The 25,348-nt window shown below is 36.0% G+C and overlaps 1 protein-coding gene and 1 long non-coding RNA gene across 5 annotated transcripts in view; one reads left to right on the forward strand and one right to left on the reverse strand.

Moving 5' to 3' along the window:
* Positions 1–25,348, reverse strand: part of LOC149676955 (uncharacterized) — a 38,368-nt gene that overhangs the window by 10,335 nt on the left and 2,685 nt on the right. Inside the window, exons 5-10 of one of the 4 annotated variants that reach the window (XM_089837885.1) lie at positions 25,034–25,293; positions 24,731–24,963; positions 23,691–23,951; positions 23,486–23,612; positions 21,302–21,565; positions 20,611–21,119 (exon numbers count right to left, since the gene is read on the reverse strand). In XM_089837885.1, the coding sequence (XP_089694011.1) occupies positions 20,611–21,119; positions 21,302–21,565; positions 23,486–23,612; positions 23,691–23,951; positions 24,731–24,963; positions 25,034–25,293 (1,654 nt within the window). Of the gene's footprint in view, positions 1–20,610; positions 21,120–21,301; positions 21,566–23,485; positions 23,613–23,690; positions 23,952–24,730; positions 24,964–25,033; positions 25,294–25,348 lie in introns of those variants that run through there. The other 3 variants (XM_089837886.1, XM_089837882.1, XM_089837884.1) reach the window with 3 other exon arrangements.
* LOC149676957 (uncharacterized) lies at positions 21,114–22,918 on the forward strand. Its single transcript, XR_016366548.1, has 2 exons — positions 21,114–21,344; positions 21,411–22,918. It is a non-coding gene; the product is annotated as an uncharacterized LOC149676957 (long non-coding RNA).

Raw genomic sequence — 25,348 nt, forward strand, 5'->3', positions numbered from 1 at the left:
AATTTAATATTTAAATAGGGTATGCAGTACTGGAGTTTCAAACGCTTCTTCAGTTTGATTATTAATATGGGGTTTTTTTTTTGGTAAAGTAAATTTCATTTTGAGATATTTCGATTAAGCCTTGGTGAGTTGTTTACAACTTATCTGTATTATTTTGTTGATTTTCTACACCGTCTGTAAATAATAAGGGTCCAAAATCTTCGATACGAGTATACCTTTCTTCCCTTATAGCGTGACATATTTTATGGACGATCCCCCTTTCCTAAGAGACTATTAGGACTAAAACCTTTACAAATCTGTGACAAACACCATAAACCCCTAGACCTTTCGATAAACAGAGCGAGTCTGGCAAGTTAATTAGGCCTATAAGTGCATCGACTATGATTGGGAAGATTTGACATCCAATATCGATCCGATCTTTACCTATACAGGGTGTTATAGAATGTTCTATCACAAAATCAGAGTTCATTCTGAGTCATATACGTGTAATAAAGCATATTTAAGGTATAGATCAACCAAAATATTATTCTCAAACTTTGATGTCATATTTTGATTGGTTATGTATCAGCATGAATTACGAAAACAACTTTCAGTATATTTGTACGACACATTTAAGTGGAAATGTTTCTAAAATGAATAAAACCCCAGCCCTATGTATACAACCCCAGCCCCACATATACAGTTGTCAATATATCACCTATGCAAACCTGCATTTCCAAGTAAGGAATTGAAAGAATTGTAGAGGACTACACCGTTTGTTTAAACAACACATTATAATATATCCTGCAAATAGTGGCATCTGGATAGACCATAAGATCTCAGAAGCAAACTTGAAGAGAGAAGAAGAGGACATAAGAGACACACACAATATAGACACGGAAAGAGAGACAGCACGCGGAGAAGGAGCTACCAAGGGGTATAAGATAGAAAGATAGAATTACGTGTAAATCCTGTGGGTTTCGATCCGCAGAGCTTTTCTCCACCATCCACCTGTAAGAAATCTTTCCGGCAGAGCTCGCTCGTTTCCAAGTCAAAAACATTGAAGAGAAAGGTGACTGAGCAGACATCCGCCGAATAGCGGCGCACGGAATACTTGCAATCGACACCCGAACCGTAAGCGCTAGGAAAACCTCCGCTTTTGATAACGGTCAAACGTCGTTCCGTCGTTAGCTCGCAAGACGTAACAGTCACGTTCGAATCTTTTAATCTAGGAGCCGATATCAATGTCTCCGGCGTCGGCGTAGTGACGTTTTCATCCGACAATAAATCGGGTTTAATTAGGCCCGAATTCCCCGTTGTTTCAGCAACCACCACTACCGATGCTGCCGCCGCGTTACGCGTGGTACCGCTGGTCATGGGAGTCACCGCCGCGTTTGGTAAACCGTAGACCAAACTAATCAGACAGAAAATTGATACTAACGCTGCTGGTGTCGTCGACATTTTTAAATTATAGTCGTCCACAATAACCTTCCCTAACACAGGCACGTTAGATCTCTTCACCGAGTTTATAAGCGCGTTACCTCGACGGGAAACGCGAACCGAATGATGCGATGCTTCGGAACGAAAGAGAACGACTCTCCTCAGTTGCTCTATGGGGGAAGCTTTTCTAGAGCAGAGAGAGAGAGAGAGAGAGAGAGGGAGAACCGCTAGAGAAGAGAAGGATGGATGAAGATTGCTCTCTGAATTCTCTGGGATACAAGCGGTGGTGGAAGGCTAGCCTAGCCCCCCGCTTGCCTATGCTCTGCACGAGCGATTTCCCGCCAAATTCCTCCGCTAGAGGCTGCATCGTTTGGGTGGGGGGAGGGGGATGAAGCGCGCGTTGCAGCGCGGCAAAACGCCCTTGTGTGTGTGTGTGTCTGTGTGGATATATTTGTGTGTATATTTTTAGTCCCGAGCCTGTGATAATGCTCAATTTGAAATTTAATGAAATGGTTATAAAATAACACTAGTCTCCCGCCACCAGTAGTGAACCCGGATGAACTCCGTCTGGCGTTGCCTCTTGTGAATGAATAACCCAAGATGGCGGACTGCAAGTAATTATGTTAGGGAACTAAAAATATTGAAAAATTACACGGTTTTCTTATGGAAATAAGGTCCTATTGTTTACTTCTATCAAAATTGAAGTGATCACTCGAGTTTATACTTATACACATATATCTATGGATTCTCTTCCGGGAGCTAGCGGGGCGATCAATGCGAAATATATATGTTGGCGTCAAAAACGGTTCTAAAAAAACCCTCCAGTAAATAACATTATTTTATTAGGAGACGCTAGAGCTGTTTGCGCTGCTTAGGCTATGGCTATATATGTGTGTAGAAAGTTTCCAAAAAAAAATAAGAAACCTAACGTTACCATGGAAACTTATATCTATGTTGTTTTCTTTTTTCTTTCACTTTTCCGGGAACTATACTCTCAGCGGAGGCATATGCTGTAACTTCAAAGGTGTCATTTTTAGTCCACTCCCCCTTTTAGCACCCCCCCCCCATCCTCCTTCACGTGATCGGAGTCTTTTCTTATACCCTGTCAATTATTGGCTGATTTTCAATGGAGATCTATACCCTATACCCCGTTTTTTTCTCGCGCCTTTTTTTGCTATCCCTGTCTCGAGCGCAATGTGTTAGCTACTCTTTCCTGATTTTTACCGTCTCCTTTTTTCCTATTGGTTAAAGTGTCAGTGATACCAAAATTTCGTTACAAAAAGTTTTAAAAATAATTATTAAATTTTACTAGTTTTAAAAATAATTATTAAATTTTACTAGTTTTAAAAATAATTATTAAATTTTACTAGTTTTAAAAATAATTATTAAATTTTACTAGTTTTAAAAATAATTATTAAATTTTACTAGTTTTAAAAATAATTATTAAATTTTACTAGTTTTAAAAATAATTATTAAATTTTACTAGTTTTAAAAATAATTATTAAATTTTACTAGTTTTAAAAATAATTATTAAATTTTACTAGTTTTAAAAATAATTATTAAATTTTACTAGTTTTAAAAATAATTATTAAATTTTACTAGTTTTAAAAATAATTATTAAATTTTACTAAGTTTATTAAAATTTTGGTTATAATCCCATTATTTGGAAAAATGTTTCCTTCTATGGTTCCAATTTGCCTTGAAACCCTCAAATAACAAAACTGAAATCATAACATAGGATTCATTTTTTTCTGAACTACTGACTTTCGAGGTTGGCATTTTTTAAAATTTTTCCAAATTTTTTTTTTCCAAAACAACAAACGAAAAACATTTTTTAATTTCCCTAAACATCCTGTAAGTGACACTTTAAGAGGGTTTAGGCGAGGGTGTGGTAACGGGGTCTTAGCTGAATCAGCAGCAGCGCTTCCTCTCCAGGAACTAATGGATAAGTCCTTATTGAATGGTTAGAAATAATGACACTAGGAGCGGTTTTTTTTTCCTTTTTTTATTTCCTCGATTTTTATATATTGGCAGAAAGGCACATACTTGTACGCTATTCATTGACCTCCCTTATTCTACCATCTTCATTTCCGTTATCGGAAACGGAACTTCCCTGGACCGGAAGTGGAAGTTATTTCCGTATGGAAGGGAATTGTAATGGCATATTTTTCATTTTTTTCAACCCAAAAAAAAAATGCCAGAGAAATTATTATTATTTTTTTTTCATCTGGTATCAAACGTCCTTTTCCCTATTCTTTCTATCGTTACGATTTCGATTATTGATAAGCTACAATCTAATATTTTGTATATCGGAACTCCAGCAGTATACCCGTTTTTAAAGGGTTAGTGAAATCACGGATATTGTCATTCTAAAGTGTACAAGCAGGGATAGATTTAATTTTAGAAGTAGGAATGGTTAGTATTTACTTCAGTCCGACTCATGGCCCAGTATACAGCCCCTCCCTCCAACAAGTAACGAGAATTTTAAATTATCTTATTGGCTCACTTAAACTACGTTTTGATGACGTTGCTGACGGGGACGGCTAAAAATACTTAATTCCTTTTTAGCTTTGTCGCTATGATCCCCCGCCCCTTCTTTCATACCCCCCTCCCGTCCAGTGGAAGGGGGTTCGGGACTTTAACGCGCGCCCAGATTACTCTGTTCTCCATCCCTACTTCTGAAATTAAATCTATCCCTGGTACAAGCCAAGAAGTATTTTTTTGCCCCTTTCAACTAAGGCAATACACATCATTTACAAATTACTGGGGCTTTAAGACTGAAGCGCATGGGGTTAAAGTTACGAAACGGGGGACGAAATTCTTCTAGCCCCCTTTTAGTTCACTCTATCTCTATGCTTTATAAGATCCTTAACACAAATATACATTTCATCCGCACTTTAATTTAGGTTCAATGATATCCTGAAGAACTCAAAAAATAAATGAGAAAGTATCGAATAGATTCGTTGCGTTTCTTTTTTTTTATACAAGGAATCTCTTACCCTAGGGTGCAAAATAAATTAAAAAAGGAAGAACTAGTCTAAATCGATTATCTGTAAAAGAATCCCTATCTATATATATTTTTTCTTCTCTTGAAAATTCTTTATCCCCATACTCCTCACTGCTGCTCTTGAGCTTCCTCATTCTCCTCCCCATCTTTCCTTATCTATACTTAATCCGGCAGTGCTCCCTTCCTAATAAATTAATCAGAGGAAGAACCGAGGATGAGAAATAAAAAATAAAAAAGGGCGCGCTTAGTTCAGCAGAGTTCACTATTTCACGCGCGCAAACAAGATGTAGCGAGTTTATTTTTTTTAAAAAAAAGAAAGAAAAAATTTAGGAATTAGGCTTTGCTCAATCGAGGCGAAACGAAACTTAAATCTTTCAAAGTTTCTCGCTTATACTTGTGGCGTTGCTATAATTGAAAGATAAAAACAATGGAGGATTAAGCTTGGTTTTTAAGCCAATTAAGTAATTGGGATAGTTAGTGACGTATATACTGTACGATATCTTTACATGGATTTCATCATAAGTTAATAAGATATGTTCCATAAGTTTGTCACTGGCTACTGAAAGATTTTCATGCAAAGTGAATTTATTTTTCAAAAACCTTTTTCTCGACTCTCATTCTTCGAAATGATTCATAATATTTAGTATCACTGTATAAAAGATAATTTAAACTGCTAAATCTCCATGGATTTTCTGAGTATCATTAATATTACGGTTTTATCTCTTAGTTTGGAGGTGAAGGGGTGGGGTTGGAGGTCAGAATGGACGGACATAGATCCCGTTTAGTCGAAAGTCAAATAGCCAGGCAAGTCATGGGGGATTTGTCTTGCTTTTTCCTTAGTTAATAAGGAATAAAAATAGATAAAATTCTTGGCCAAGAGGGGATTAAGTTGTCTAGAGCGTTTTCATTATAAGGATGGAAGAGCGGGGAGTTTTTGAGCTTCGCGATGTTGGTTAAGGTTTTGGGAAGGATCGGAGGGTGGTCCCACGCGATTCCCAACGTAAAGCGCAACTCATAATTTAATTTAAAACCATCGTTGGCCTCGTTTCCTTTTGGCTCCTTTTATCCTGAACTCTCTCTCTCTCTCTCTCTCTCTCTCTCACTCTCTCTCACTCCTTATTGCAAACCGCACGTCCTGCCTTTCTTTCAGGCTTAAGAATTCTATAGCTAAGCCTTTTTCCCAGGCCAGAGAAATTAGCATCCTTTTGAAAAATGCAAAAGGAATAATTTTAAGATCAAGAGCGCATTTTTCTCCGGGGTTTCGCTCGCGCCCCAAAAGCAACCTTACAAAAATTAAGAATTTATTTATTTCCTCCATGAAATTTCGACTGTATTTTAAGGTTATCGAAGTTTAAGGTAATTTTAGTGATATTTACTTCTAGGCATAAGCCATGCACTTTTAGAAGAGACACTTAGCTTAAGTTTTCAACCGGTCCGTTTTAGAAGTAGGTCAATAACTATTCTTGAAAATGGACTGGGCCTTTCCAAAGAGAGGTTTCAAAACGGTTTCAAAGTGTCTGTCTAGTGTAAACGCGGCTCTAGAGGCGTAAGGTTGAAAAGGGTATTCTTGAAACGAATTCTATCTCTCTATTGGGAGATGACAGAGGAATGTGCCTTGAGAATGGCTCTTTCCTTAAACCTCAAAATGGTAGACGGAATGGAAAAGGTGATGTGCTAACGTTTAGGGAGAATGCCGACAGCTGTTGCTCAATATTCATTTATAAATGAGTAAATTCAAGATAAAACTACAAACATCTAAGAGTGGAGCCGCACGCTATCACGAGGAGGGAGGCCACACGAAAGGAATTATTAATATCAACGCCAATCAAATTTGAAGAATGATAAATTTACTTTTAAGGAAGTAGCTAGCAATTTTCGTATCGTGAAAGAAGAAAATTTCCATAACTCCTTCGCATTCGTAATTGTTGCTTTCATTTTCATATCCGCCTCGAATTATTCTAGAAGCATTTCCTACTTCTGGGAAATAGGAAAAGCACCCTTCTTCCTGGAAAGGGTTAATTTAATTCGTAGTTTTAAGTTTCAAAAGTTGATTTGTACGTAACACCAACTAGACTAGACGTTTCGGTGCGGCGTTTCAAGTTTACTCAGACTTTTAAATATTTAAAGATGAAGTCCTCCGAGTCTAGTTTAAAATCATCACTTTGCATTAAGCCTTGGCCTCAAATATTTATAATTCTAAAACAAAAGGTGCACTTTGCTTTCCACTCTTTTATTTTTTCTTTAGGCCTAACCTCTAGAGGAATTGAGGAAGCTTTGTTTTGAAGGCTTAATCATAAGCCTAAAATGAAATCCTCGCTCATTTTTCTTGACATAGCACTCTAAATGTTTTACTTTTAGGCTTAATGTTAAGCCTAACTTTCAGAGAATCGAAAATCTTTCGAGACCTGCGGTGGAATACACTTTTTTTATCCTTTAAAAAAAATACAACTGTTAAAAGTTAGGCTTAACTTAAAGCTTACCTCTCTCTCTCTCGACAAAAACAATTTTCCTCCCTGGGGTAATATGTTACCTTTCTTCTCAATTTCTCATTAAAAATGCTCCGTAACTTTTTTTTTTTTTTTCATCTAGCGCAGGCGGCTAAACTTTTTAATCGAAAGCGACAGGTGTAAAGGTACGTTGCTCTTCAACAAAATTAAAAAATAAAAAAGAAGACTGAAACAAACTAGGAGACACGGTCTATCCCACGTGACATATCCCCCTATGAGAATCGAAGTTTCAGTTTGAAATGTCTATTAAGGGTTCGCAATGATGGTGTGTGGCAAATTTGGGTACCGGAGCGAAAAACTCCACCAAGGCTTAGTGAAAAGAAGTTCAAAAATTGAAGTTTGTAGCTTGTTTTCACCAGGATCTTGAACTTGACGGTTATCGTTTCACTTTTACTAATTAGCTTCTGATTGGAAAGGTTTAGCTAGGCCGCGCCGCGTGCCAACGGTAATTAGAAATGCGAAACTCTTACGAAAGCCTAAGCCTTGGTCGGTTCTATAACCAAGGGACGATTTTCAAAACTTCAATTAAAGTGCCTGGCTCTCCCTTGCGGATTTTAAAAGGGGGGGGGTTTGACTGCCTAGCTAGCCAAGGCCTTTAGCCAGAGCTATTAAGTTGCAGGAAAGAGTTAACGGAGCGTGTAGCCTGCCACAGAAGAGAATGGAAGATGGACTCTAGAGAAAGCCTCGTGGCCTAGAACGAGATATTCGTTAATAGGAATTTGTTGATTAATTAAAAAAAACTTGGCTTCTGGAGTGATTATGATCAACTACGAAATACGGTGCGGATTTACGATGGGTCCCTATAAAACTTTACGGTTTTTCCCGCTGTAAACGGCTCAAGAAACCGTAAAGAAAATACTACCCACATATACTTCGATAAATAGGCTTAAGGTTTTTTGGCGGGAAAGTTTTTTCCTGTACCACTACCTATAGTGGGTCAGGTCTGATCCATAAAGCTCTTAAGCCTATTTTCAAATTAGGCCTAAAGCGTACGAGAAACTCCAGGCTGGATAACACGCGCGGGCCAAGGAGAAATGGAGCTCGGTTTAAGGCTTAAATACATCAAAGGAGTAATGTTGCGTGAAACACGACGCGATATGAGAAACTCAATTTAATTCAATTTCTACCCCAATACCTCTTACCCCCCAAAAAATAGGCCTACAAGTTGAAAATTGTTGGCGGCTATAACCTTAATTGGGTTGATAAATTGATATTGGAGTTAGGCTTAGCAAAGTGGAAAGCATATTTTCTCGCGTTAAAGATAATTTAGGCCTACAAGTTGAAATAGTTGGCTATTATCTTAATTGGCTTGATAAATTGATATTGATGTTAGACTTAACAATTTGGAGAAAATTTAAATTTTGTTCTTAAGCTAAAGATAATTTAGATTACAAATTAAAATAATTGGCTGTAACTTTAATTGTGTTCATAAATTGTTTAGATTAGGCTTAGTATTTTGGACCAAACATTCTTCTGGCGTTTAAAATAATTTAGGCCTATTTCTAAACCTAATTTCTCCGAAGTATAATAAAAACCTAACATAACCTTAAATTAGGTCTGGTCTACAATGCTAAAGCAATTCCAACCTAAATTTATTTTTGGGGTCTTAAACAATCTTATTATTTTCAACCCAAAACGAACGATTTAAAATCTAAATTGCCTCATCAAGATCTTTTTTTAAGTATGTAAAAAACAATAGCCGCGCTAAATAGGAATTTCCTAGTAAAAGTGGGGCAAAAACTATTTAATCATTTGTAAAGAAAATTGTTTCTGTGATAACGAGTTGCGGGGAAAAAAAGAAAATGCAAAAATGAAAAAGAGTGGAAAATAAAAATGAAAAAGTTAATTAAATTAGAAGTTATTTCTAAATAGACTTTTTCAAAAACGGAAGTAAAATAGTCTGGTATTTGACCATCTTGTTGTTTTAAGAATTTAAACTATGGTTTCAAACGCTACGGACCAAATTTAGTGGACTGATAACTTTGAAGCCCTATCTGATGTCTTTGCGTGCACACCGTCTCGATATTCTGTCTTAACTGCATGCGGCCCGTCCCTTTTGAAAATGACCTATTGACCTTTTAAAAGAATTATGATTGGTCAATTTATATGTATTCCCTCCATCTTCAGTAACTTCGAGTTTTATCTACTTCCGGTATGAGATGAGAGTGGAGGGGGAGCTACGGAACGGACATAAGCATACACTGAGAGTTCCAATGTCCTCTGCAATGCAGATAGCGAGAAAAGTGGAAAGAAGACCGGGGGTTCATGGCCTGTACTCGAATGTACACTGTATACCCTGAAAGAGGACAAAACAACTGCTTTGAAAGCAATTAAAGTTATTCCAAGCGAGACTAAGTGCAGAGAAAACAGTGGTTTTGACCCGGAGTTTGCCCGCTGGAGTTATCCAGCGATACAACGTTTTCCCGTCTTTTTTTCTCCCCTCCCACCCCTTTATGCCCCTTGAACTTTCACAGTGGCTATTGCTACTGGCTAACGAGAGAATTGTTCTCAAGATACAGTTGGTACAGTCAAAGAAAAGCAAAAAAAGAGAAACAAATTGCATTTTTTCGCGCCTCAATATGAGCAGCTCTTTTTCCAAAAAGAGGTTTAGGTTGGTAACTGGGCAAACGAGATATTAAATTCCACTCTTTTTATTTTGGCTTGTTTGCCCAATTTAGGCTTAGCGATAGATGTATCATGTATGTTAGCTTTTATAGTTCGCGACTAAAGTATAAAAATCTGCCGTCGACTGGAGTCTTTTCATCTCGTCAAAAACACGCCAAGAATTTTTTATCCGTTGCGAAAAATAACTTCTTAAAGAGAGAGTGAAAGATAATATTGTAAACACGTGTTTAGTCACCAATATAACACGTTTAGCAATTTACAAAATTTAACCTTTAAAATAGACGTAACTTTAACGGTTAGGCCTAAACACAAGACGGTGTACATAAAATTCCTTTCACATCTCTCAGTTTAAACTTCAGTCAGTCAAGTACTAGCTGAGTCAAACACTTTTTCTCTGCCCAATCAATTGACGCACCATCAGCCTGGCAACAATGTGAGAACGGCAAACACCCCCTTTCAGTAGCAACTATAGCATACACAATAATTAATTTCGTAATTACTGCCGGCAACAAGCGTATTTATTTATCCCCAAAAATAAAGTAATGTAGCAATCCAAAGTTTTATACTCGAATGAACTTTTAAGCGTAATGTAACCTTAATTAGGCTTAGGTATATCGAGATGTTACGCTATCAAATAAGGCTAAATCTCGAGCTCCAACACGTATATGTACTGATTAATCTGAATAATTTTCCTTCCTCCCCCTCTATATCCCTCCCTCCCGGTAAAGTTTCCAAGTTTGAACTCATCAATTAGGTTTAGCGTCTTGGGAATGAGTCTGGATAGAACGCCTACATTAGGCTTAACGAACTGAGCTAAAAATACCACCGTCATATTTGCGTAATGTTTCGCTATCCCTTAAGAAGATGAGTGAGAGAGTGAGAGAGAGAGAGATGGGAATTCAACGGATAAATTATTCCAAGAAAATAAGGCCCCAAAGGGATCACCCCACGACTTAAAATTCAAAGATGAAAAGTTACGAAGTCTTATTTTATTTTTGAAACTTCTTGAGATAAAATTTTGTTTCTTTAACTCGATCGTGTCTCTGTTATTTTCAACACACAAAAATATTTTACACCGAAACTTCAGGCCTAATGCATTAATAATGGAACTTTTGATCGGATGGATGTGAATGTATGAATCGGGAATGTTTGCATATAATTAGCATTTTAAACTTAAACACACAGTCCCCGGGCTTAAGTCTGATTTCGCAATAATGCCCTGCAGGAATGGAATTTGAAACCGCAATCCTTTTGTTTTATTACATATTTTCCATACGAATATAACGAACTGCGATCTAGACTTGGTAATCCCTAATTTATAGTAATGGGTATGTCTATGTCTACAAACTATTTTGATTTAAAAAGTAATTATTATCACGGCGCGTCATGGAGTAGCATTGTGTAGCCATATATATCCCATGTTAATTTGTGGGCCGGGCTTCAGTACTATATCAAGAAGTTATATCCAGTTTATAAGGGAGAAGGTTAAGATGCATAAGTATTCGCGCGCCATACTCCCAGTCCCCCTTTCAAAATACAAGGGGGACGTAAAAGGAGGCCGGGCTATTTCGCCTCCCCTCAGTCGGAAAATATGACTGTAATTTTCGTCATTCGCGTCGCCGCGCTGACGTGAGTTTTCAAGAACCAATGAGATGCTGGTTGTAATTTAGAGGCGGCTGGGATTAACTCCAGACCTACTATACGTTTGGACTGGAGATAAAGCTAGATTATAAATGTGGATGAACGAATTTATACCTTCTCCCTAATAAACTAGATATCACTTCTTGGTACTATCTATACTTCATAGATTACGTTAATTACTATTGGTAATGATTACTGTACAAGCCAAAGCCAACAAAGGGAATGATAAGTAGACACGAACCTTACAGCAAAATCACTCCTAAAAAAATGTATATGTTAGACAGGCATTATTTTGTGTCTCATTGTGCGTGATATCATTTTACCATGCACCAAACACGATGGGTTTAGGTTTACTTCTTTTTTGACTGTAATAAAATCTATTTTGATCTAGCGAATCGTGACTCGATTTTCAACAAAAACAGATCATTCTATAGGTACTACAAAACTTACCTTATTCCATAAACAACATTTTACTAAAGTATAAAAGTATAAACCAACCACGCAAACACACACAAAACAATAAAAAAGGTTCCAATTATTTTGGAAAACTTTATTTTTTTTTATTTCTTTTTTTCATATAATAACCTCTGTTTTTTTGTTTTCTGGCGAATTTTTCACGTATTATGTAGAAAAAAGACTATAATATATAGCAGTACACATAACGACACATATCGTTTTTTGTTTTCTGTTTTCGGTAGCAATTTTGTTTGTTTTTGTTTATTTTTTTCTCCTTGTCATTTCGGTTAAATTTTAATCTTTCTTTTATTAATATCAACCTCATTTTTTTGTTTTACGATGTAGCTGTTATGAGGTTTTATTTAAATTGTAATTTATCTCCCGATTTGTTTGTAGTATATAATATATTTTTGAGGTGAGTAAAAATTAACAATAATTAAAAGAATTTAAATTAACTGGTCGGTATTTTTAAAAATACTTAAATGGTAATAATATTTTTATTATTATTAATAATATTTAAAACTTAAACTTGTAAATCAAAATCAAATTAGAGTGTTAATTAGGCCCAATAATAATAATAATAATTAGGCCTAACAACATTGTTAATTTAACTTGGGAATGCATTGAAATAAATCAGATTATTATATAGTATAGTATAGGCACTAATTAGGCCTAAATAGGAATATAATTAGGCCAAGGCTTAACTGAAACAATGTATCTAATTAAAGCCAAAAACCCATTACTGTAATTAGCATTTTAAAATAAATAAAATAAAATTAATTGTATAATAATAATAATAATAATATTGATAAATTAAATTGGTTTTAAAATATCTTTCATTAAATATATATTTGCTTTCTCTGTCAGTTTTGATAATAAATTTTAGGAAAAGAGGGGGAATTCAAAATTCCAATGATATTTGAATACAAAGCCAGCCAGCCAGCTCAAGCCTTTTATATTTATTATAAACCAAGGCTAACCGACATCCGTCCATTTTAATCTATCGGAAATCTAAACTCGAAATTGATTGCCTCGCAACTTTCTATGGGTCACGGGAAAAGGGAGAAGTTCGTCCCATCCCCAAATTACACTAGACATTATACTTAAACCAATAACGTATGAGGTACTTAAATACAACTGGAATAGGTATAACCGTACACGGTAAACTCTTATTGAAATGAACTAGAACGTTCTCAGCCTCTAAGAGTCTCTCTTAGTATTTCAAGCACGTTGCAATAGAACATGAATCCGCCGCGTCAGCACTATACCCTCTTAACTCCAACCTGAGTTTGCACTAATGTTAAAGGCACTCGTAATAGAAGGTTAACTTTCTCAATAGTGCAAATTGTAATTGGAACAACGCTCTCCAACCAACAGTCTCGCGCCTGGCTTAACGAAGAGAATAGCACGAGGAACTATACGACTACTACTATTCGATATCACTTATTTAATAGAGTATAAAGGGGGGAGTATGGGTTGTAATTTATCATGGATAGGGCTTTTAACTTCATTGAATGGGATAGAATGTACGACGAATAAAAAAATATATATACCATAGTCTAAAAGACTAAAACGCGGAACTAGGCGAAAAGTTTTACGTCTGAATGGTCTGATCGAGAATGAGAGCTTGTTAAAGGGAAGGGATAGTTATGGGTCTTTTTTATTTATTCCCATAAGGGAATTTAACAGTTTTAAAGGGGTGTATTCGACACCTTTGCCCCCCCCCCAATAAAATTTTAAAAGGTCAGCTAGGAAGGACTTCAGTGTATTATGATGTTATACACTTCTCTATCCTTTATACGTCGATATATTTATTTTAAACTCATGGAATTGTATGTGTATATATATCTTTTGTTTTATAAATTGACGTCTGGTAGAATTTATTTTATTCGATTTACGTTTGGGTTTGGGTTTGGGGCAAATTGAATTATTCAATTTCGACGTGTCTTTCTGTTTCCCCTGTACAATTGATTTATATTTATTGAATTTAAACTGTTTCGAATCCTTATAAAGTATAGGTAATATTTTAATTCCTTCAATTAGAAGTTCACTAATTGAAGTTTGGAAAAAGATATCAGAAATAAAAAATAAATTAAATGAAAACTGTAAAATTTGACTTTTCTTCACAGAAAAAAAATAATTGCCAATTTTCTTGTCATAAATGAGGAAATAAAATTTAGGAAATGAGGAAGTAAAAATTTTAGGAAAAGGCAAATAAAATCGGAGGTGAAAACGTGATTATAAAAAAAAATAAAATATTAAATTAAATGAAAACTGTAAAATTTAATTTTGATTTTTCTTCACAGAAAAAAAATAATTGCCAATTTTCTTGTCATAAATGCGGAAAAAAAATTTAGGAAATGAGGAAGTAAAAATTTTGGGAAAAGGCAAATAAAATCGGAGGTGAAAACGTGATTATAAAAAAATAAAAAATTAAATTAAATGAAAACTGTTAAATTTTATTTTTACTTCGCAGAAAAAAAAGAGGTTAACGGTAATAGTTAGTATAGGGCGCTGTCGGTTAGCTGTGGCATATGGGCTAGCCACCACCCCTCTATGCATTGTAAAGGCGTTAGATAAGTGGCAATAAGTCGCAAGATGACTTGGTCCAAGTAGCTAGCTGAACTTTAAAATACTTTAAATTATTGCCAATTTTCTTGTCATAAATGAGGAAATAAAAATTGAGGAAATGAGGAAGTAAAAATTTTAGGAAAAGGTAAATAAAATCGGAAGTGAAAACGTGATTACAAAAAAATAAAAAATAAAATTAAATGAAAACTGTTAAATTTTATTTTTACTTCGCAGAAAAAAATAATTGCCAATTTTCTTGTCATAAATGCGGAAATAAAAATTTAGGAAATGAGGAAGTAAAAATTTTGGGAAAAGGCAAATAAAATCCGAGGTAAAAAATAAACTAAATTTAAGGAAAGGACCAAAACGTAACGCAGCCTATCGTTTTTGACTGTCAAGATAAAATTTCTCTCCCAAATCGAATAAAAAAAAAAAACCTAGATAACCGTTTCTCCTTCCACGATTCCTTAAACGGGCTAAATCGAACGAGGCATTTTTTTTTTCTTTCAGCATTTTAAGTTTTTTCGACTTTTGGTATATAGTAGAAAAAAATACAGGAAATAAGAAAAAATAAATATATTTCCTTTTGGGAGAGGGGAAAGGGGAGGAAGGGGTGAACGAAACACGACAGAAATTTCATCTAAACCTAAACGGATATCCCTAGGCGAATTTATAAGGCGATGCTCTATTTTTTTATAGACATGTTTTATGTATGTATATATATATATATATGTATTATATCGTATAATCGTTATAGTTGACCCAGGCTTCAAACCTTATATTATTGCCACAAAAATGTCCACTATTGTAGCTCGCAGTTTAAAGTAAGAAAAATAAAACAATTTTGTTTTTAATAAAAGTCAAAAGGAGAAAATGTAATATTTGCTTCAGTTCAGAGAGTTTAGAGTGAGTGAAATGTTAGAAATGGTGTCAAAATATCGTAAGTTAAAATTTTTAAAGTGCTTTGTTAAAAAGCTAAAATTTTAAATTTAGTTTCTTATAACTAACCAATTTCAAAAGGATTGCAATATCAATTAAATTTAGAATAATTTCAAATTATTAAATTGAATTATTTTGTTTAAATTTCCAATTAAAATTAACTAAATTATAATTATATTATTTTAATATATTTTTCAAAGTAACATTCCGGATAGCCAACTTCTAGGGGCAAACGAGCCCATGCTAATCCTACGAGCGCCTGTAGAAATGTTTAACCCGCAACACACCGGTGTTCAGGGCAAAGCCAACTTACAGGAGCTAAATTCTAAAAATTCTCCAAAATAATGTTTCATGATTATCTGAGATAAAAATTAACTAGAAATCAAGATAAATTGTTTATAAAATTAACTAAAATTACTTTAAACACGATTCACGTCGTTAGCAAATGAAAGTTAAAAGAAAATTTACGATATTTTGTCCCTAAAAACCTTACAAGTTCATAATGAAAATTTTTGTGAATTGCCGAAAATACCAAAAGAAACGAAAAGATAAAAATAAGCGAAAAAAGCACCAACTCAATGTTATATTTTTTATCCGTTCCTTAAGCTAGTCCGGGCGCTTTGCTTTAATACTATAGTGTCTAAGCGGCTTGCTCCGACCGAGGGGCTAATCACACTCAAATTTTCTACACACCTACTACGGGAAATCTCTTTAATACAGAGTGTACAGGGTATTTTTGCTAAGGGGTCATCCGTAAAATACCCTGGACAATCTTAACTTGAAAATGGTGTCATAAAATCGTCCAAACACCCCCCCCCCCAATTCAATTTCAGACAGACTTTACAAAACACCCTGTATACCACCGATTACGCCGAGTAACTATTCCCTCGGTTCTGAATACGGAGTTATTTAGAACCCAACTGAAAAAATTCATTCCACGATGTACACCTAATAATCTTCATCTTTCTAAAAAGCCAAGCCGCTAAAACAGTACAGAGCTTTAACAAGAAAATAAATAAAAAAAATATCACAAACTCAAAAAAAAAAAAAAAAGAATTGCTGTAAATTTTTATCCCCCCGCGTTTCTCAAAGCATCTCACGAGACTAAATCCGTGCAATCTAATAAAATGAATGCAGTCAAAGGCAGGGACTGTTTACAAAAATACTAAAACGAATAACCAACAGCCCCCTTAACCCTCTATTCCCTGTTATTAAGCGGACAGTCTCTCTCTCTCTCGTGAAAGAGGGTGACGTCAAAAGATAGCCTCTCGCACTTCAGCCGACAAAAATCGATGAAATTCTCCGATAAGATTTCGGTCACCCTAAATGTTGGCTTTCACCCCCTTCCCCTTCCTCCCGTTTTCTCCAATACACCCCTTACACCCCCTTTAGTTTTTTTTTTTGAAGGTTCTAACGACCCTGCGAAAAACGGATTTACAGGGCGCCATTACAAGGGGCTCTTTTTTTTAGCACGAGGGTTATTTTGTACAACGAGAAGGGAATGGGACATGTTCGAGTGTTCTGTTCCCTCTTTTTTATAGACTATACATAAATATATATATATATAGCAGAACCTAACTCTTTCTTTTGTTGTCAGTCGGTAATTGGTTCAATTTAATGGAAGGGGAGGGGTCCGAAATTCCCATCAGAAATCCATTAGTCGATGTAAAAAGCAAAAGCAAAATCAAATTTTACGCCAATTGTTACAATTAGGAATGCATACGGCTCTACTAGGAACGATCGATTGTGTAAGCATCCATATCTAATCGTGTTTTCATTTCTATATGCCGGTTTTGGGGGCCGTGCTTGAATACTGATAAATAGGATGTCGTTCTAATTGTGATTTCATTGGTTGGTGGTAGAGATGTAAGTCGGTAATTTACCGTCCGTATATTACCGGTAACTTACCAAATACCACGTAAATTACCGATTTATATCTTACCGTAATTTTAAAATGGTAATTTACCGGTAAATTAATTACGCAAATTACCGCGATAGTAAGCCAGTGAAAATATAAAATACCATAAATTACGGTAATTTTTGTTATTTAAAATTATAATCGGTAATTTACCATTTTTAAAAATTACGGTAATTTCACATCTCTAGTTGGTAGCAACACAAGGTGCAACAGGCAACGAGATACATTATTAATTCGCGAGGTAAAATAGGTCATATATATTGATTAGTCTAGCTAGCTCCTCCCACAAAATCCGCCTGGATACGTTGATTGAAAATGGATGGCTACACAATGATTCCTAGTGGCTTTATGTATTCCTGGGTATTTAATTTAATTTTACTTCGTATTAATGGACTTCTGATGAAAATGGGGAGTACTGATGTTATTCTTGGAAACCTGGTGTAATTTTACAAGTCGTCGCAACAATTTTTACAGAGAATCGAGGGGGGGGGGGGTAAATGTGATGGAATAAAAACGATGTATCGTTAAGGATCGTTAGATTAACTGAAGAACCAAAATAAAAGGTATATTCTTTTGTTTTTTTAGTTTAATTTCTAGGGCACCTCAGTCAGTAATGTCTTTTTTTGTTTTTTGAGTTTTATTTTTGGGATTTTTAAGAGACGATGAAATGGTTTGACTTCAAGTCGATTGGATTTAGGCTTAAATTGTTTATGCCTGTAGGCTGGCTGGTATTTAATGTTAAGCCTATTTTTGAAACCGTATTCGTAAATTAGGCTTGAGAAAATGTTAATCCTAATTTTTGGAAAGCATATTCTGAAAATAGGCTTTGAACATTAATTGTTAAGCCTAATTTTTAGAAAGCACGTTCTGAAACTAGGCTTAGAAATTGTTAAGCCTAATTTTTAGAAAGAAAGTTCTGAAACTAGGCTTTGAACATTGTTAAGCCTCATTTTTAGAAACCACGTTCTGAAAATAGGCTTTGAACATTGTTAAGCCTAATTTTTAGAAAGCATGTTCTGAAACTAGGCTTAGAAATTGTTAAGCCTAATTAGGCTTAGGAATAACGTCGCTGTGATAAAATATCATTAAGCCTAATTATTATTCGATAACGGTTAATCGTAATTTGAAAAAATACTTAAAAAGCTATAGTTTGGAAAAATATTATTGTTATTTGTACAATATGTACACACCAAATGAAAAATTAAAAAATAAAAGTAATTGTATAGAAACACCGACCATATTTTTCAAGCTACCATTTGGTAATACACATTGAAAGCCGCCGTATTTTTTCGGTTTTGCTTAAATTTGCGTATCAAATACTTATTTTTTTATAACACGACAACGTAATACTGTGATTAGATTAATATATCGTAATTAATGATAATAATTCTATGATTAATTATAAACGAACTCTAATTAATATGGTGCTTATAATAATCCTCTATATATTTTTAATTAAAACTTCAACTAGAGCATTTTTCAAAAAACTACCTATATATTTTTAAATATATTCAAATTTAAAAAACAAACCTATATATTTATTTATTTATTGAAGGAAGTGTGTTGCGAGTTGATTAAATTTAATTACCAATTTAAATATAAGAAATTATACTCAAATTTAAAATTATTTAAGAGAATAATATTCAATATTAATTTAAGAATTTACTAAATTAACTAATAAATTACGCATTAAAATTAATTTAAATTTAAATAATTAAAATTTCGCATCAGACTTCCTTAATTTAATTTAAAAATTTACTAATAATATTTAGCAGGCCACTGTTATTGTTTTTTTCGTTATAGGAAAATTTGTTTGAATTACATGATATGTCAAAATAAAGCTAATAATATTTCACTGTTTTTTGGAATACCTATATTATAGTTAAGTTATGGTTGTTTTTGTTAAACAAGCTCTTATCATTATTGTTGTTGTTTATCCCGTCAGTTGTTTTTCCCAACACCTACTCTACATAACCCTTTAATAATTTTGGAAGAAATATCTTTTTTTTTATATCTCAATGGGCACACTATAGAAGCTTGAAAAATACACCCAAAAAACAACCCAACATTGACCCCATTGTTTTCTTTGTTTTTGTTTATTTATTTCACCAGCGTTATTTTTAATTATATCAATCAATGGATGGACAAATTTTTAAGCCTATTTCGCGCGCTTGACAATATAAAAACTTTTTTATTTTTTACTTTATTTTCAGTTTCATCTTCCCTTTATATATATATATATAATATATCTCTATATCTTTTATCTCCTAAAAATGGCACAGTTTATAATATTTCCTTTTTATAGTTTCTTTATAGTATATCATAAAAAGGTCAAAGGTCGTCCAGGGGGTCACACTATTGTTACTGAATTTTATTTGAGGGAAAACGTATCGGTAGATAAGATGGTTGCGGCGTTGCAACAAAGTTGGGCAAACTTTTTAAAAGTCAAATCTTTTGTGATTGGGTGGTAGGGGGCACGAAAATGAAAACAAAAACGATCAAAATAGGGCAAAAAGTTACGGATTAATTTAAATACTTTCAATAATTCGTAACTACGCATTAGATTTAGCCCAATTTTGAGGTATTTTGTCTCAATATATAGCGTCCACATAAGGGGGCTAGAAAAATTTCTTCCCTCGTTTCGTAGTGTACAGTAGTACAGTGTTAACCAGTAATTTGAGAGAGCATCTCCTGCAGTCTGTTATAGCGGTTGAATTGCACTCACAAATGACTGGCAACACTTGCTAGTACACTATCAATACGTTTTACCATACCGCAACTTGTTACTGATTGAATTAAAAGTGTCTCAACCATCTAAACTACCAAACTGCGCATAAACCAGGAAACGCAAAACGAAACACCATTAAATTGTGTTTTCAATTGCAGGGACGGGTTTTAGCTAGCTGTCAAAAGCATACAGTCAAGAATCAAGGAGTCTCCGCTTCTATAGAAACCGAGGCGATTTTATGGACTTTCCCTCCCCCTTTAATGACAGACAGCAGGCAGTGAAAGGGGGTCGGGATTTCCAAGTCCCTTTCAGAGTTTCGAGGAAGGTTAGGCTTAACAATAGGAACCTAACGAGGCGACTTCGTCATTTATCTTCTCAATTTCTATTCCAACTCGGAGGGACTCGGTACAGAAACTTCGCAGTATTTTAGACTCCCTATTTGTGCGTTCGACCGAGTGAAAGGATTATACATCCTTTCTAAAAATCATTAAATTCCCCCATTCTCGATTCTTAACTCTTTCGTACAGCTGTACAACAAAACTTGACTTGAATAACCAGAAGTTTAGGAATAATAGGGTTCATTAGGGGTTGTTACAAAAATAAAATGAATGACTATAGGGTTCGGAGGATTTCGGTTTCTCGCGCGTATCGACTCTGTTGATTTATGAAAAGGGAGATACTGTAGTTGGATGTATAGTCAAGGATGGACTGGACTGGTTAGCGACCATCCTAGACGGCCCTCTGACCAGAATATGAAGCGTGAAAGAGTTTAAGAGGCCTGGGTGTTTGTGACCACCAGTTAGCTCCGATAAAGATCGGTAACGTTTCTGGGGTGGGACGCGGGTTTTTCCCTACAGGAACCCAAAGAGGCGGTGCAGGTCGTACCATAAACTTTGTTCCAAGCTACCACGACATCGGTGAGTCGCCGACCACCCCTTAGGACGCCTCCCCACGTAGCCGCCTTTCTCTTCCCACCTTCCCCGTCGTCGTAATCCCGATTTCCACCGTAATCCCTCCCAGTTTGACCTCGTTCGCGTCTCCAAGAGCTCCTCTGGGCCTCCCGTTTGCGTTTTTTCAAACGACCCCCCGCCGTTTCGTCCGTTTTAGGCGGGAAACGACCGTAGACGAAGGTCAAGGCGCCGAACATGACGAATCCCAATAAGGATGGCACGAAGGCCAATCCCGTGGCCGACAAGGAATAGTGCAAATAGCGAGAGTTCATTTGCATGTCGCCATCCGTGAAGGAACGGTTCGTGGTCGGGTCAATGTGAGTGGAACGCCACTCGTAACTCCAGAGGGTGGAGTTGCCTTGTTAGGGTCGTGGGAATTGGGTTCGGGTTGAGGGAAAGGACACGGAAAAGAAGAAAAAAAGAACCAACACCAAAAGCGTTACGAGATATGCAACGACAGAACCAAAGAGACCACCAAAAAGAAACCATAGAATGAGGAAGCGAGAGGGTTATGAGGGAATGAACAACGAATTTAAGTACCTGTAGAGAGAACCTCGGGATCGTTGACCGTATGAACTTTGAGGTCTGGACCGGTATACTGGCCATAGTCAATTGGATTGTAGAAAATTTGATTCTTCCACATGTTCAGGTCGAGAATCATGACGATGATAATGATTCCGTAGTTGAACCACTTGCCTTTGAAGGACAAAGCAGCAGCGTCATCAGCCTCGCGAAGGGCATCGAGAGCTATGCAAGCATCGATCTTTGAAACGGCCTCCTCTTTCGATAAGACCTTATCAACATCTGCAACACAGCCGCACACCACCACGCTTATATACTCGGGACAGCAACCGTTGAAAAGAAAAGTAAACGACAAACCAACCGAACTGGCCATCATCCAACGACGACTAACAACATTCCTCTTTCGCAACCAAAGGAAAGGGACTTGGTACTTGGTAGCAACGTTACGTGCCAAGATTATAGCCAAAATAACAACAGAAAGAAGAAAAAAAACCAAGCTAATCCGAACAAAGTAGGTTTTGACGTGGTCAAATTTAAGTCAGTGGGATCGAGGTGAGTTTAACCGCGTCTGTACTGAAAAGTGTCTCTCAAGATCAATTGGGTCATGACGAACAGGGGACAATTATTCGCGTCCCCAAAAAAAGGTTCAGGGTTAAGATGCATTCCTCAATGGGTCACAGCATCCTGGGGTAGTGTGGGATACTTTATTCACAATAAATACGATCATAAAACCGTTTGAAATCAAGGTGAAAATTGCGGCAAAAGCTTTTACAAGTTTACAAACAAATAAATATAAATAAATCTTGGCACGTAAAATTGTGCGAGATTACACAGTCATGTCGTAAGTTGGTTAAAGAGGACGTGGTACATTTTTTTTTAATTTCGGAGATATGGTTAGTGTCGTTGGATCAAAACGAACGAAGTTACAGGAAGGAAGTGTGAGAGATAGGAAAGACAGGAAATAGAAGTTAAGAGAGCCAAGGGAAGAATACGAGGAAACACACTAAAGCTAAATATCTGATATCTTTAATCAACAAATCCTAAAAACCTAGAGAGAAAAATGTATTTAATCGTCAAAGACAATTTTTTTTTCGTTTAATTACAAGCTAAACTAAACCCTTAACACAAATCTGACAATAAACATTGAACCACCACAAACCTTTCTGCAAAAATTAAGGATATCCACGTAATTCCCAGAGTTTTATTATTTTTACAAAAAGGTTATCATGATGACAGATGTAAGAAGATAGAAATAGATTAAAGAGAGATAGAGAACGAGAGAGAGATAGTGATTGATCCATTCCATGCAACATGCTTTGAATAATAACATAATTTAGCCGCTTTTATTGGAAGAGAAGAAAGTTTCTGACGAAGTCAAGAAGATTAAATTAAATTACAAAATATTTAAATAAGACACAGCCACTCGGTCCATAAAAAAAGGCGTGCTGCGTGTTTACTTTAATTCAACGAAGTCTGAATCAAAGATCGAAGCAGCGATAGACCTAAATTTATTACTGGGAAACAAAATGGAATAGGCCTAAAATAGACCAACCAAACTTCAAAATCATTGTGTACTTAAAAATACTTAAAATTAATCAAGTTGTACTTAGCTAGCTCGAATTAAGCGTGTTTTTTTTTTTAAAAATAGTCAAAAATGTCCGTGGCGCGACTTATATGAAATAAGCCTAAAAATATTATATAATTGCGTATTCAAAATAAAAATTAATCAAGTTGTACTTCGGAATTAAGCGTGTTTTTTTAAAAAAGAGTCAAAAATGTCCGTGGCGCGACTTAGATGAAATAAGCCTAAAAATATTATATAATTGCGTATTTCAAATAAAAATTAATAAATTTTTACTTCGGAATTAAGCGTGTTGATTAAAAATTACCATTGTGCGATTTATGGTAAGCGTGTTGATGAAGAATTAATTTAAATCAAATCAAACCAATTTGGTTCAATTCAATTCAAAAATGACCGAAAAACGTACTACATCGATGTTAATTATTTTTAACTGACCCAAACTTAAATTAAACTTAAAAATACCTAAAATTACTAATAAAAAATATTATTATTATCAGATTGTTTATAACTTCCATTTCCCCATCATAATAATAATAATAATAAAAAAATAAAATAGTTCTACTCTAATTGTATGAAAATCCGCATGCCCAAAAATGAATATAAAAAGACGTTATATTTACCAGATATGTGAAAAAACACATCGGGAATGTTGACGTACTTCTTAAAGAGATTAAATTTAAACGAGGCTACGTGTAAACCAGGTAGTTTTATATCAAGATCGCAAACAAAGTGAGGAAAATCCCAATCCTACTCAAAAAAGAATTAAATCTTCGTCAAGTAAAGTTGATACTTACCGTTTACCGTCATTAGTCTAGCCTAATTTACCTGCATAACAATTAGTAAATCCATAACAAGTATAAAAGAGGCTAGAAAAGCTCTAGAAAGTTCGGTCGTGGCCACAAAATCTCGGTTTAAACGATCCCAAGATATTCTATCACTGACGATAAGTGTCACAACCAGGGAGGTCATAAAAATGGAACCTCCCCAGAAAATACAGATACGAGTACGAGTGTGGGATTTCCAAAAGCGACGAAAAGGTCGGGCCCATTCCGAATAGAGGTTATCTTGCAACATCATATCAGTAACCTAAGTTAGGTCGAAAAATATTGATGTTGTCACGATGTTCACAAAGGTTTATGGACCAAGACTCCATTAATTCCAGAAGAGGAGCAAACTGCACCACAAGGGCGGGGGAGGTCACCTTCTTGGGTTATATCCCTGGCGCCAAGAAGCACTTCTAGAAGCGACAGTGCGAGTCGGCTACCATCCCTCCGCGTGTACTGAACTCGGGACACCGTCTGGCGCCAGGGAAATAACATAAGAGCAAAGTGCACCACAAGGGCGGGGGTGGTCACCTTCTTGGGTTATTTCTCTGGCGCCAACAAGCACCTCTGGAGGCGACAGTACGAGTCGGCTACCATCCCTCCGCGTGTACTGAACTCGGGGCACCGTCTGTGGCGCCAGGGAAATAACATAAGAGCAAACTGAACCACAAGGGCGGGGGTGGTCACCTTCTTGGGTTATTTCTCTGGCACCAACAAGCACCTCTAGAGGCGACAGTGCGAGTCGGCTACCATCCCTCCGCGTGTAGTGATCTCGGGACACCGTCTGGCGCCAGGGAAATAACATAGGAGCAAACTGAACCACAAGGGCGGGGGTGGTCACCTTCTTGGGTTATTTCTCTGGCACCAACAAGCACCTCTAGAGGCGACAGTACGAGTCGGCTACCATTCCTCCGCGTGTAGTGAACTCGGGGCACCGTCTGTGGCGCCAGGGAAATAACATAAGGGGGGGGGTCACCCGCGTGTGCGTTGGTTTATCTTGAAGTAATTAATGGAATGGTCTGTTCGTTTAGGTTTAATTACCATCCAGGCAGTGACAAAGTCACCCAACCACGTTCCGCAAGCGGCTGCTTTCATAAAATTAGCGTTTGTAATCCCCATTTGCGCGTTAATCGCGAAACGATCGTATTCGGGGTGACCAGCCAAAAAGAAGTTATAAACCATTGAAAACAAATAAATGGAAATGATGATGGTAAGCAACATGATCATCCATGTTCCTTGTTCCTCCCTGAACATTTTTAACCTTAAAATGTCCCCTAAACAATTGAATTTAATTAGGGTTCAAAGTTGCCACGGGGTCAACAACTCAGAGACAAGATCTCTTACTCAGAAGGAGATGATGTATGATGTATTTCCCGCAAACTAGTCCTCCCAAGATGGCAATTAGCCATAAAGTGACTTTTAAAAATACCCAAGTGTATTGGGGCGGATATTTAGTGGCTACAAACGAAAATACATTCCCAACAACGGGGATTTCACTCTCAGTGTGACTATGGGAGACGGGGTCTTCGGCAAAGATTAAAAAATTACAAAATATGACAAAATAGGATACAAAAAGTCTGGCATATGGATGCTGGAAGTAATACCTAAAGAGTACATCGTCAAAGAAAAAGAGGCGTGGAGGGTGTTAACTTTCATCAA

Source organism: Phalangium opilio, unplaced genomic scaffold (genome assembly GCF_054372755.1).
Source record: "Phalangium opilio isolate 3A_F unplaced genomic scaffold, DU_Popi_V2 ptg000045l_1, whole genome shotgun sequence".
Taxonomy (NCBI): domain Eukaryota; kingdom Metazoa; phylum Arthropoda; class Arachnida; order Opiliones; family Phalangiidae; genus Phalangium; species Phalangium opilio.